The 15,155-nt window shown below is 38.6% G+C and overlaps 1 protein-coding gene across 1 annotated transcript in view; it reads left to right on the top strand.

The window, feature by feature from the left end:
- The window catches only part of PXDNL (peroxidasin like), a 420,144-nt gene that overhangs the window by 269,214 nt on the left and 135,775 nt on the right, over positions 1-15,155 (top strand). The window contains exons 6-8 of the mRNA XM_021672892.2: positions 3,670-3,741; positions 10,908-11,077; positions 13,572-13,689. Coding sequence (XP_021528567.2) covers positions 3,670-3,741; positions 10,908-11,077; positions 13,572-13,689 — 360 coding nt within the window. The remainder of the gene's footprint in view (positions 1-3,669; positions 3,742-10,907; positions 11,078-13,571; positions 13,690-15,155) is intronic.

Here is a 15,155-nt window from a genome sequence, read left to right as displayed (position 1 = left end):
AGATCAGGCCACTTTGCTGTAAGCTTTGGAGGCACAGCTTGTACCTTGGCACTGTAAAACAGAGTTAATATAAAGCTTTCTATAGTTTGAGATTAATGGAGAAAAAGTGAATTATCCAATTTAAAAATAGGGCAAAGGAGAGGAAGAAGCACTTCACAAATGAGGTAAAGCCATTTAAAAAACTTGCATCAGAGTCTGGGCGCAGTGGCTCACGCCTGTAATCCCAGCACTTTGGGAGGCTGAGGTGGGCGGATCACCTGAGGTCAAGAGTTCGATAACAGCCTGGCCAACATGGTGAAACCCAGTCTCTACTAAAAATACGAAAAAGTATCTGGGCATGTTGGCACGCACCTGTAATCTCAGCTACTCAGGAGGGTGAGGCACGAGAATCGCTTGAACCTGGGAGGCAGATATTGCAGTGAACTGCGATCACACCACTCCACTCCAGCCTGGGTTACAGAGTGAGACTCCATTTCAAAAAAAAAAAAAAATGCTTACAGCAGAATTTAGTACAGTTGAACATACACATCCCCTATGATCTAGCAGTTCCACTTTCAGGTATGTACACAGCAGAAATTCACACATGTATGCACCAGAGGATGTGTTCTTGTATTTGCAGCAAGATTATTTCCGGTAGCTCCACACTGAGAACTATTCAAATCTCCGATAACGAGAGTAGAGAAATAAGCTGATGTATGGAATACCGTAACTGCAACATGGATGAATCTCAGAAACATTCTGAGAAAAATCATCTAAATGCTGGAAATTGCATAGTTCTATTTTATCCTCGAAATAAACTTAAAAAGAGATAGCAGAAATAATATGTGGTATTGAGAAGTCAAATGTTGCTTACCTTTGGTGAAAGAGAGGCCATTGGAAACTGCAGGAGGAACCTCTGCAGGCCTGGCAATGTTTTGTGTTTTTGTTTTTCCTGGGTGGCAATCACACAGCTGTGTTCACTTTCGGGCAAGGCATTGTGCTGCCTATCATGATGTCTGCACTTTTTCAGATGAATGTTGCATTTCAATGAAGGCTTATTAAATAAATAATGGCGAACCACAGGGACACTTGGATATCCTTCTGTTTTGGCTTTTATCAGATGAAGATACTCTGCTACTTCAGTTTTTCTAATACCTTATGTTAATAAATTTATTGTATCTAGCAGATGATACGCTATGTTTTTGTGAAAAGAAAGAAAATGCAGAATTACAAGGCTAACCTTAACCAGACATTCGTTTTCCCTAAAAAACATTTGAATTAAGAATTTATGTTCAAAAAAGGATGTCCTTAATTAATAGACAAAGTGGATCAGTAAAATTAAAGGCTAAGAAGAGCCATTCAGCCACTTTCTTACGCAGTTAGTGCAACCTTATTTGCCTACGGAAGTGTAGCGGTTGCAATGCAGAAAATCACGCGGCTTACTTTTGTTTGCTTTGTGCTGGAGGCATTTGATCACGAATAGGAAATGAGGTAGGAAAGTGCGTTGTACCACTCCTTTTCTGCTCTAACCTGTGTGAGCATGGAGCCAGCCCTGTGCATGTAGCCGTGGGGCAAGACACATGGATTGGTCAACCTTTAGCGTCACAATGCTTAATAACTTCAAAACTCGTGGGATGCCATGAGCAAGTGGGAGCTGACAGCCCAGGAGCAGGGTGGATTCAGTGGATGGAAAATTGCTCAGAGGAAACATGAGGGGAAAGAGGAACTAAGGCCGAATCTATTTAAGCGGGATTCTTGGTGATGGTCAATCACCTGGGAAATGATGGGGATGAGGAATTTCAGATGTCAAGGGTGGGAGGTGCTGGTTAAACTTTTACTTAGCAGGGTTCTTGCTAAAATTGGACAATGTAGAGATGGACAAGGAAATCTAAAAGTCAGGCCTAGCTGGAAAAGAGCTCAGGAGAACCTGAGGAGAGTTTGGTTAAGATCAGGGGATGGAGGCAGCGAACCACATTGCCATGTATGTACCCATGCAACAATCCTGCATGTTCTGCACATGTACCCCAGAACCTAAAGTGCAATAAAATACATAAAGAAGAGATTCTTTGTCAATACCCATCTTCACTTCGTTTCTTCTCTAGGCACTGCTTCTGAGGTTGGTGAATTGGATGGGGCAGGTAAAGATAAGCACAGAGAATCAAAATAGGAAGCAGCAGGAAAATTTTTTGTCTTCTCAGATGTGCATCGATGAAATTCAGGTTCCCAAAACGGTAGATATAGTTTGGCCCCAGCTAACTCCCCCTGATCTTCACACTTAATATAGTTAAAATAAAGCCAAAATGCTGATAAGAAAATATGGCCACATGATTTTATTTAATTTTGTGACAGAGATACTAGTCATGATGTAGAGCACATAAAGAGGTCGGATGTAGCTAATTGTTCATTTTAAGATATAAATTGATTATTTATGCTTATATCTTTGAGTCTTAAGAAAAATGCCTGCATCTTTCCTCTATATTGCAGAGATCATTGTGTTTTCTCTCTTCACACATGGGCTCTTTGCTGACTATGTATTCAGTGGTTCTGGTGACTAGACAGTCCCTGGCTGGTGCTTTTCTTGGTCATAATTTCTCTGGTCATAACGAGGGAAATGGCTATAGCCGAGGCAGCATGGAGGGAGCCAAAGCCAGTGCAGGACTGCTCGGGTGGAGGGAGTGGGGGAAGCACTGCGGCCTGGATCTTCTCCTCCTGTCGCCACCGTCCATCATCTCCCAGGGGGCGGGGCCTTGCACGTGCTCCTCTCTGTGATCCTGCCCCAGACACGTAGAAATGGCTGGCTGAGCAGCGGCCACAGCAGCACCCAATGGGATTCTTGATCAGCAAAACTGTGCTGGCCAGTAAGCGACAGGCAGAGTTGGCACATTTCCACGTGATCCCACATGTGCAGGATCACATCAGTTACTGCTCTTCATCTACAGGCGTCTGTTGTCAAAAATTATTGTGCCTTTTCTTTTTCTTTCTTGGAGTCTTGCTCTGTCGCCCAGGCTGGAGTGGAAGGGTGCGAGCTCGGCTCATTGCAACCTCTGCCTCCCAGGTTCAAGCGATTCTCATGCCTTAGCTTCTGGAATAGCTGGGATTACAGGCACCCACCACCATGCCTAGCTAATCATTGTATTTTGAGTAGACAGGGTTTCACCATGTTGGCCAGGCTGGTCTTGAACTGCTGACCTCAAGTGATCCACCCTCCTTGGCCTCCCAAAGTTCTGAGATTACAGGCATGAGCCACGGTGCCTGGCCTGTGCCATTATTTTTAAATTTAAAATATTTAGTTCACAAATAAAAATTGCATGCATTCAAGGTGTACAACATGCTGATTTGATGTATGTATACACTGCGTGCTGATAATGAGTACGTTGTTTATTAGTTTGATTTCTTCATACTTAAATATTTATTTTTATGGATTTCTCTTTAGCATTTGTCATCTCTAACTAAGCAAACTAAAAAAAATCAAAAGTACACAGATGAAAAAATACCCATATAGTGGTAGATACAGATATGTAAATCTTTAAAACAGATGGTTGTATAAATGACACTCTGACTTCTGTTTGCCCTTTCTCACTGAAATATTTCAAAAAACATATTGGATTCACAGTTAGGTGAAAAGAAAGGTTTTGTTTGTCAAACTCATTATTATTGTATGGTGATTAAAGTTTATCTTTTGTTTTTCAGATTCTTGCATAACAACAAATTATCTAAAATCCCGGCTGGGAGCTTTTCTAATCTGGATTCCTTAAAAAGATTGTAAGTGAAAGCAAGTACATAAGCATAGAAACCTTATAATTTTCTCTAAAATAAATTCCAAACAATGGTTGGTTGCCTTCTCCTGCTTTTGCTGTGAAAGACATTGCAATGCTTGCATGTTAGGGAGAAAATGGTTTGTTAACTGCAGAGCGATAGAGAACCCAGAGAGTCTACTGGTCTTTCATGTATTCTCTTAGAAGTGGCATTCAAAAGGAGTATTAAAAATAGAAGTTTTCCTCAGTTCTCTGTAATATCCTTGCTGCTTAAATCTAAAGACTCCCATGAGTTCCTTTTCCTTTAACTTTTTTATGAGAAAAGAGATGTGAAATATTTCAAAAAAGTCTGACGACTCTGGCCAGGCTTCAGTTTCCCTTGTTGTACGGAGCTGTCTTCCTACGTGTTTCCTCCTACATTAAGCAAAACAAAACCAAATCCCCATGCTCACATGGTCTCTGTTCTCCATGGCTTCCCTGCTCTGGTTTGTGGGCCAATGGTCCCTCATTTTTTTTTCTGCCTGTATCTCCACCCTCCTTTGTTCCAGCTGTCTCCTCACTCCCATCTGTGTGTAGCCTTCTGCACTGTTGATGTTTTTATTTTGTGGTTACCCACCCCCCGCACTAATCCTCAACCCCAAGCCCAGGTATAAGTTCTGGTTATTGGAAAAGATCAGATGCCTGCTTCCCAGATGGCGGTCAGAGAGCACATGGTGGGAAACTCACACAGGTGTATCCATCACCTACCGTGGAGGATGTATTAGTCACTTCTCACACTGCTAATTAAGACATACCCATGACTGGGTAACTTATAAAGAAAAAACGTTTAATGGACTCACAGTTCCTCATGGCTGGAGAGGCCTCACAATCATGGCAGAAGATGAAGAGAGAGCAAAGGAATGTCTTACATGGCGGCAGGCAAGAGAGCCTGTGCAGGGAACTCCCATTTATAAAACCATCAGATCTGAGGAGATTTATTCACTACCATGAGAATAGTATGGGGGAAACTGTTATTCAGTTATCTTCGCCTGGCCCCACCCTTGACATGTAGGGATTTTTACAATTCAAGGTGAGATTTGGGTGGGAACACGGCCAAACCATATGAGAGGCTGATATAGTTTGGACGTTGTCCCCTCTAAATCTCATGTTGAATTGTAATTCCCAGTGTCAGAGGTGGGGCAGGATGTGAGGTTCATGAAGGCAGATCCTTCATGGCTTGGTGCTGTCCTCCCAATATTGAGTGTGTTGTCTTGAGATCTGTGTAAGGTCGGTCGCCTCGCCAGGAGCTTGGACACATCCCCCTGCCCCGGGAGCTCAGACATGCCCACACCCCCTCCCTCTCCGGGAGCCCGGACGTGCCTCATCCCCGCCTAGAAACCACGTCATTACTCCATGCCCACTTCTGCACTTGACACTAGGCTCTGCACTCGGCACCTAGCCAGCCGTTACAGAACCCCGCCAAAATGCAAAAGAAGTCTTGTAAATCTACCCAATAGCAGTCAAGTCTTGTAAATCTACCCAATAGCATTTAAACCCTGCCTACTTGCCAATAGCAAGCTTGCCCCACCCACACCCTACTCTCCCACAGCCAATCAAATGCCTCCACTCCCTATAAAACCCCACGTCTAAAAAAAGTCTGTGCAACTTCTCCAGCCCCTCCTGTCAAACCGCAAAACCTCGCCCGGGAGCTGAATAAATTCGCATTGGATCTTCTTGTGCTGGTCTCAGTTTCCTCATTTTAAACTCGACAATTGTCATTGTAAAGTGTGGCACCCTCAACCCTTTCTCCTGCTTTTGCCATGTGAAGTGCCTGCTTCTGTTCCTCCATGAGTAAAAGCTTCCCGATGCCTCCTCTGGAGCTAACACTGGCACTATACTTCCTGTACAGCCTACAGAACCATGAGCCAATTGAATCTCTTTTCTTATAAATTACCCAGTCTTAGGTATTTCTTTACAGCAGTGTAAGAAGAGCCCAATACAGAGGCCACTTTTGTGGTGGCTGCTTTTCTAACATTGTGTTCCTAGACACAGGTCCATGAGCAAGAGAATGCTATGATTAAGTAAAAATCTGAGCCCTGAGGAAAATAAATCCAGGCCTAATTGGTGCCTGGAAATAATGCTCACAATCTTTGACTTTAATGAATCATGAATAATCAAAGAGACATTTATAATGGAGGTGTATACCATACATATCTTTGGCAATCTATTTTATTTCATGAGGAACAATATGCTAGACAGAATAATCCACTCCTAATCCTTTTCTTCAAGTCCTTATTTCCTGCTTTCTTGGTAATTTTCATGTCAGGCACACATAATGCTGCTTCCCAGTCTTCTTGATGTTCTTCGATTGTATTCAAACCCTCAGAAGTCTTAGTTGATGACCATATCTGTCTCTCTCTCAGTCTCTCTCTCTCTCTCTCTCTCTCTCTCTATCTATCTATAAAAGGGTACAAGTGCAGATGTGTTACATGGATACATAGCATAGTGGTGAAGTCTGGGCTTTCAGCGTAACCATCACCCTAATAATGTACACTGCACGCATTAGGTAATGTCTCATCCCTCACCCCTACTCCACCCTCCCACTTTTTCGAGTCTCCAGTGTCTATTATTTTACACTCTATGTCCTCGTGCATGCATTATTTAACTCTCACTTGTAAGTGAAAACATGAGATATTTGACTTTCTGTTTCCGAGTCATTTCATTGAAGTTAATATCTTCCAGTTCCTTCCACGAGGACTCTGCTTTTTGCCGAAGTGTCCTTACTTGTCAGAAGTGGCTGCACCAGCTATTTGGAAAAACACATCCATTTGTTCTTGTTTATCAATCCTATGTGAGAAATGCAAAATGCCAGGACATTTTTTAAACAGGGTGATAGGATGCTCCATGTTGGTGGCAGGAGAAATCTACTTGTCCACTTTCCCTCTCCCTCTTTTTTTTTGGATTTGTTACGTCAGTTATGGTTAGAGTCACTGTCTTTGTATATTTGCAATTATAATTCCCATGCAGTGTTTCTTGTCTACATAAATTTCTATCTGGGTCATTCTGGCCTTCTATGACTCAGAGAAAGTCTTGAAGTGCCAAAGCCCTTACATTTTTTCTAATCTCTTTTTATTATTTTTTCCAATCTCTTTTTATTATTTTTTCCTATTAAATCTTAGTAGCTGCTTTTTTGTTCCAGTCTTTTACAGTTACTGAAACAGCATTCACTCTATTGCTGGAACACACATATGACAAAAAAATGCCAATAAAGAGGCTGAGAGAGCCCTCCTTACAGCGACATGCTGGTATGCGCCATACATGCATGCACTGTGCTTATTCCAAATATTTTAAGATGATTGTTTTAGTTTGTTACGTTGATGAAGTATCTTTATTTTATGAATTTATTTTATGGGAAACTGACATACAGATGACTTGAGCAAATTGCTCAGGGTCCATGAAATCCCAATGGGTCCAAGATAGTGTGGAAACTGGGCACCTGTTTATTCCAAATCCTCAACTTGTGTCCTATTCAGGCTACAATTTAGATGAGAACAACAGAACATGGCAGAGTGATAGAGGGCTACACCTACTATTAAATAAATTCACCTTCAACAATAAAGGTTTTCAACTGAGTAGTGTTCATTCACTGATAGTATGTGAGGGTGGAGAAACCAGTGAGAATTCTGCCCTTGACTCCAGGCGTGGCACTTTGAAGGCCACCTGATGCTGAGCTCTCCGTCTGTACCATAGCCTTTCTAACTAACCACACTTCTCACAAGTGGACTGTAAAAATCAATAAACTGCCCTTTTAAAAGTACTTTTGGATCTTTAAGCAAAAGGGATTGTGTAAGTACAAGTGATGTGTTTCTCTGTTTTCAAATAGAAAAGATTAACTTACCTGGCACCCCTTTTTTCCTTTGGAATTTTTCACTGAGCACAGAATATATCCAAGTGAGTAACTATTTTAGTGCTGTGATTCTTGACTGAATACCATCAGAGGGGCGTTTATTTATTATACTTGATATGATATTTGATGTAAGAGCACTTTCGAAATGGAGAACAGTAAAATGATAATGATTTTAAACATAGTGTATTTAATATTTAATATAGTCTAATAACGACTCATAAGAACCACGTTTCTTATTGATTTACTCTATCACTTCCTAGTTTTCAATCTGCGTGGCTCTAAATTAGAGGCAGCATTTTGAAGACGTTTTCTTATGATAAATTTGAAAATTATTTCTAAAGATTCCTCAGATTATCCCATAAAAGTATAATTCTACTACTAGATTATTTTCCAAACATAAAAGGTGAAAATCTGTATCCTTCCGTTATTTTCTTCAGTGTTTTGCATCTCCAGTATGGATGAATATCTTAGGTTGAAAATAATAATTAGAAATGAAATCAGGTGCTCAGTTTTTATCAAAACACACAGCATGAGGATGCATAAGGGAAGGTATGACCGTGGACGGAGTGAAGGAGGGCGATGAGTAAGCAGTGATGACCTCTGGGAAATGGGGCAATTGCACAGTGAGGCGGCCATGCTCGGGATGCTCCCCGGAGATGTGTACTCACATCCTTGTTTACGTTCAACTTAGAGGTACATCACGGTGATGCTGAAGCGTGAACTTACTCCTTTATATTTAACAACTGTCCATTCATTTTTAATAAATTTACCAGAAATTGAAAAATAATTTTAATAAAATTACCAGAAATTAAACTAAAAATATACAAGTGAACTTTGAACGTAATACTGCTGAAATAGATGTTTCATAGCTACATAGCTGGTATAACAAATCAATCAGTGACAAGGAACAGCCAGGGCCAACGGAACCAACAGGGCTCCCCTGAACTCGGACTAGTTGACTTTTACGACTTATACCTCACTCCGGACGAGGCTGACAGAATTCCCTGCTTTAGCCATGGCTTTCTTTTCTCACATTAGTGTGAAGTCTTGTTGGAAACATGAACCAAATCATATCTATATGATTAACTAACTTTTCAGTAAGTGCCTTTTTCCCCCTTTATTTAGCAATTTAAAGCTACTAAATATAGCTATGATTTTCAGGGTAATACAATAAAATTTAGATACAGTTATGAAAATTAATCTTATGAATTGGGTATCTGCAAAACATTTTATGAAACTGTCAGATAATGAGTTTTTCTTAAATTTATTAAAATGTGTACATTTTAAGAAGTGCTTTAATTTGTAAATCTAGGGAATAGCACAATTTCTTTATTTTCAGGTTTGCCTGTTCCAGTAACGTGATACTGATGCAAATTTCTAAATTAACACAGCTAGGTGATTTTTTTTACTTGCAAATTGATATCTTAAGATTTAATTTGTGTTTGTGTGTTTGTTTTCCTGTGTTTGTAAGGACTTTTTGTGCGTGAACAATTTTCATTAAAAGTTATTAAAATTATGGCATTTTGTATTCTCCTCCAGTCGCATAGGATGCTACTTCTTATAATCAGGTATAAGCAATCTAACACCAATCATAAATATGTTCACATTACCCTTTCATTGCTGGACTTTCTTGCATAGAGTGTGACCTGACTGCCACCATAGACAGACTTATGGATTCCACTTAGCAAAAGCTCCCTTTTTAACCCATTGGGAGAAATGAAGAAAAGTATTAATCATTTTTGTACCTTTTTGCTACACATCTTTTGGCAAGAATGGAGGTATATACCATAAATCTCTTTGGCAATCTATTTTATTTCATGAGGAACAATATACTAGACAGAATTAGTGAAGTATAGTAACGCTTGGCAAAAATGAGTAACTTGTGGGCCTAGATTGGGAAATACCATAAAGAAATGAAAAGAGCCACCACTTTCTATCACAGTCTGCAAGTGACAATTCCAGAGAGGGACCTTCTAACTGGGAGTTTGAGCATAATACAAGAAGAAAGCTTGGCTCCTGTCCTGTAAGGCAAATGGAGACACAGAGAACACATGCCTATCCGTATTGATGCCGAGGAGTTTACAAAAGGAAAAGCCAGCCTCCTGGGGGAGGTGCGTGGATCACACATCACATTTATAAGCCTCCTTTGGGCAGCAAAGCTTCTACTACTTTTTTTGAGTAATCCAAAAATATTGAAATACCACCGCCACCACTACATCACAGCTTCCCTATTTTGTAACACATCAACAAACCCAACTGTGACATTTCAGTACTTAGAGCTTTTGTGTTTGTTTTTGTTTTTGGGAGAGGCTGTAGTGCACTGGTGCCTTGATAGCTCACTGCAGCCTCCAACTCCTGGGCTTGAGTGATTCTCCCATCTCAGCTTCCCAAGTGACTGGGACTACAGACAGGTGCCACCATGCCTGGCCAATTAAAAAAAACTGTAGACACAGCCATAAAAGAGAATGAAATCATGTCCTTTGCCCACCATGGATACAACTAAAGGCCATTGTCCTGAGTTAGTGAAGGAACAGTAAACCAAACACCACATGTTCCCACTTATAAGTGGGAGCTAAACACTGGGTACTTATAGTTATAAAAATGACAACAACAGACGCTGGGGACTACTAGTACCAGGTGGAAGGGAGGGCAGGGGGTGAGGGCTGAAAGACTACTGAGTGCTATGTTCAGTACATTGGTGATGGGATAAATATGAATTACGGGGAAAGCCTTCAGCATCACGCAGTATACCCAGGTACCAAACTTGCACATGTACCCTCGGAATCTTGAATAAAATTAAAACTATAAAGAAATGAAAGAAATTTTTTATCTGTGGAGATGGAGCCTTGCTAGGATTTCCAGGCTGGTCACAAACTGCTGGCCTGGAGTCATCCTTCTGCCTAGGCCTTCCAAAGTGCTTGAGTTAAAGGCGTGAGTCAGTGCACCTGGCCATACTTACAGTTTTAATTCTACATTTCTCCGAAACAAATAAGGATTCATTTTATCTCACAATTATTTATTTATAATAGACATAGTGCACATGAAGGGGAAACTGCTTTTCCAGTATTAAAGTGGCTTCTCAAAAACATTGTTAATACGAAAATGTGTCTACTCTGTGCAATGAGGTAAGTGATTATTAAAATCTGTTTATTGGTTAGTAGAAATCCTAGAGTCAAAAATGTAACAGACAAGATAAATCTGAAGAAATTAAATGTTACTACTCAAAAGGTTCATCATAGAAATGAATAGTCCCTTTTAACAGTTGTGCTTCTTGCCTGCATGCCTAGGCGTCTGGATTCCAACACCCTGGTTTGTGACTGTGATCTGATGTGGCTGGGGGAGCTTTTACAAGGCTATGCCCAACGCGGGCACACCCAGGCTGCGGCTACCTGTGAATATCCCAGGAGACTCCATGGGCGAGCAGTTGCTTCAGTAACAGTAGAGGAGTTCAATTGCCGTATGTAAATTTTGATGTGTACATAAGATAGAAATGTCTCTCATTTACTCTCTTTCTGTAAAGGTTTATTATACAATATTGCATTTTAGAAGAGTGTGTTATCTGGAAGTGTTTGTTAGGAATGTGATAAAAGTATGGCCAATTTCCTTTCCATCCGATGGATTTTTATTTAAAGAAGTTTTTATCAACATAAACTGTAAGAGCTGAGAGAGTCTTTGAGGAACATTTAATCTAATTTCCATAATTTCGGAGGAGGAATATTGAGAAAGCCGATTTTCAACAAGGTCACCAGAAGTGGTGTCCAACATTAAAATCTCCACTTATTCCTAATCAATAATTAAATCTCCACTATTCATAATCAATAATTTAGGGTTTTCAACTTTAAATCAAATATTGCTAATAGTAGTTGCTGAGAAAGCCTTTCGACGAACCCAGTAATTGAGTTTTTAAATGTATAATGGGACCATGAATATGACTAAAAGAATTAACATCGCTTTTACCATTTCTCTGCAAATTTTTAAACAATGCAAACCTTGGGTTTAATAAGCATATGGTCATATTCTGACAACCTTACTAAAGCAATAGGCTTTACCTAAATAATTTATTATGGCTGCTTACAGTGTTATTTGATTTTAACGTAAAGTTTTTCATATGAATATAAGAATATATCTCTATTATTATATATAGGTTTAAATAGAAATAAGTGAATACCTTTGTGTGTGTGTGTGTGTGTGTGTGTGTGTTGTGTGATAATTCAGTGTCTTGGAGATTCATTCACATGATTGTTGTAATTATAGCTGAAATTTGCTTTCCACTCTCTCATTGGAAAGCCATTTTTTGAATTTCTCTAAGCAGGTAATTAAAAATCATATCAATATAATTCATTTCTACTCAAATTGAGGAAAAAGTGGACTTGGTCTTTACTGCCAAAAAATCCTCAAGCTTATCCATAACTCTCATCTTTACTGCTTCTAGTTCAAACCACAGTCAAGTTTTGCTGGATTGCTTTCCATCTTAACTGATATCCCAGCTTTTGTTTTTCTTGCTCCTTTATGTTTGGGAAAATTGTTTAAAAACACGTCTTATTACATCATGTTTTCACCCACAACCCTTATATAGGTTCCTACCTTAAACAAAAGTACAAAGTTCTTAATGTGGTTGACACATTGTATACGGTCTTTCCTGGCTACACTCCACTCCTCAATCACTTACTCTTTTCTCTTCTCAGTGTTGTAGCCTCCTCAGTGTGCTTCATTCTTGGAAGTTCACAAGCCTTTCTTCAACCCAAGGACTTTTTACATGCTGTCTTTCCTGCCTACAATATTCTGATTCCAATTCTTTTAATGGTCCTCTTCTTAAATATGAATTACGGGGAAAGCCTTCATTTAAACCCCCTTTTCACTGGCCTACCTATTCTTCCATACAGAATCAGATCCCTTTTTAATAATCTATCAAAACATTGTTTATTTTCCATCTAAGCATTTGTCACATATATTAATATGTATTTGTGTGTGTGTGTGTGTATGTTTATTTTCAATTGCTCCAATGAAACTGTAAACACCTGGGTACAGAGACCTTGTCTATTTTAATCACTGTTTCATCACTACTCCTAGTGCTTTGTCTGGCACATAGCTGATGTTGAATTATTTAAAAAAATATACAAATGGATAAAATCATTTTTCTAAAAAGAAAAAGGCCAAGATATTAATTATATGGACTTTTAATGAAGTAGGCAAGATTACTAAACATCTACAGAATGTTCCACAGACATAATAGTCATGGTTAATGACAGGAAAGTTCAAATAATGCACTTATAAAAGGAAGAGTTTTGTTATTTAGAAAGGTTTAAAAATAATTAGGTGAAACAATGGAAAATTAAAAGTCCCTTTTGTACATTGTTCTTTATAATTTAAGTTCGTTAATATTACCTGATTCATTACAAAATCAATCACTCCATCTTCTTCTTAAAATAATTTGTGTTTTTATGTTTTATCACTCCATTATTATTGAAGATGGAATAATTCATTTATATAGACAATAATTTTGCTCAACCAGGTTTGCGGTCTAGACATATCACTCCTCGTAAATTGTGTAAAGTGGGTGGTTGGGTGCTTAGATGGCTAATTGTATAGAAACAGTGCCTGCAAAATTGCAAGCTCAATTTAAGTACGTGGTTTGAAAAATTGACCCATAAAATCAAACTCCTTCCATAAATATGGTTGTATTGAGCTCCTGGAAATAAAAGCACAGAAAAACGGACTTAACTTACTTCAATGGAGATTCCTTTGTGTAGTCAATCTTTCAAACTTCTAAAGTTTAAGTCAAATACATGCCTAATGTTTAACCTGGTACATGTATTACTGGGTAAATGCAGCTTGATGTGTAAAATCTTAATGTAGACATAAATTTAAATTGTCTATATCTCTTTCTTGGCATCTTAGAAGGCCATACTTTTGCATCTTTGAAAAACATGATAATAATTATTTTGTTTCAGAGAGCCCCCGAATTACTTTTGAGCCCCAGGATGTGGAGGTGCCATCAGGAAATACTGTCTATTTCACCTGCCGGGCAGAAGGAAACCCCAAACCTGAGATTATTTGGATACATAACAAGTAAATACTGAGCATGGACATGCGTTGTGATTCTCCTTCTGATTTCAGTAATATTTTAAACTCAATTCAACTCCTTTACCTAGAGAAGGAATTACTAAAATTATCAGAGTTTCTTAAAGATCAAATGCCTTTTAACTGTCATCTTTTGACTTGCTCAAGCTATCTAAAGTCCTTTTCTTTAAAACTTACACATTTTCAGACATCAGTGTTTCTGAAACTGACTAAACTCATTCTGTATTATTTCTAGAATGAAACGTTGGAATTAATAACAAACTAGTTTGTTTTAAAGTTGAATATAATTTGATATGGCCTCACTAAGTTATTTCCAATTTAAACTGATACTTCATAGTTGACATTGCAACTTTCCTATGGTAAATCAGTATGGATTATTTAAGTAAACTGTCAATAAATGACATGCAAAATTATTTAAAAGGCTAATCATTTATTTTATGCTCAGGGTACTGTTTGATAAAACATAAAACCAATGTGTGTGATAATTCAGTGTCTTGGAGATTCACTCACATGATTGCTGTAATCGAGTCCAAAAACCTGTGAGTATAAAATTAAGTAGTATTAACAGTCTTTTAAAAAGTTAAATGTGATCACCATTCTTACTTGCTTGAGATGGTATCTCATTGTGGTTTTGATTTGCATTTCTCTAATGACCAGTGATGATGAGCTCTTTTTCATATGTTTGTTGGGTGCATAAGTGTCTTCTTTTGCCAAGTGTCTGTTCATATCTTTCACCCACTTTTTGATGGGATTGTTTGTTTTTTTCTTGTAAATTTGTTTAAGTTCCTTGTAGATTCTGGGTATTAGCTCTTTGTCAGATGGATAGCTTGCAAAATTTTTCTCCCATTCTGTGGGTTGCCTGTTCACACTGATGATAGTGTCTTTTGCTGTGGAGAAGCTCTTTGGTTCAATGAGATCCCATTTGTCATTTTTGGCTTTTATTGTCATTGCTTTTGGTGTTTTAGTCATGAAGTCTTTGCCCGTGCCTATGTCCTGAATGGTATTACCTAGGTTTTCTTCTAGGGTTTCTATGGTTTTAGGTCTTAAGTTTAAGTCATTAATCCATCTCAAGTTAGTTTTTGTATAAAGTGTAAGAAAGGAGTCCAGTTTCAGTTTTCGGCATATGGCTAACCTGTTTTCCCAACACCATTTATGAAGTAGGGCATCCTTTCCCCCTTGCTTGTTTTTGTCAGAGATCAGATGGTTGTAGATGTGTGGCATTATTTCTGAGTCCTCTGTTCTGTTCCATTGGTCTATATATCTGTTTTAAAACTGAACTGGTAGTTAACATAAAATAGAAATGTAAAATGCACTATATACCTAATACAATTCAATGATAGCAGTTGGACAATTATATTATCATTAGTTATATTACTGATAATTAGCATGACTTTCATGTATCCCTTCCATTCTTGCACAAACTTCACTGAGTTTTTTTGTCACATGTATAATCA

The sequence above is a fragment of the Aotus nancymaae genome, unplaced genomic scaffold (genome assembly GCF_030222135.1).
Source record: "Aotus nancymaae isolate 86718 unplaced genomic scaffold, 86718_ANA_hifiasm-v0.15.2.pri h1tg000036l, whole genome shotgun sequence".
Classification (NCBI taxonomy): Eukaryota; Metazoa; Chordata; class Mammalia; order Primates; family Aotidae; genus Aotus; species Aotus nancymaae.
Note: the sequence above shows the minus strand (reverse complement) of the source record. Positions and strands in the feature narration are given on the sequence as shown.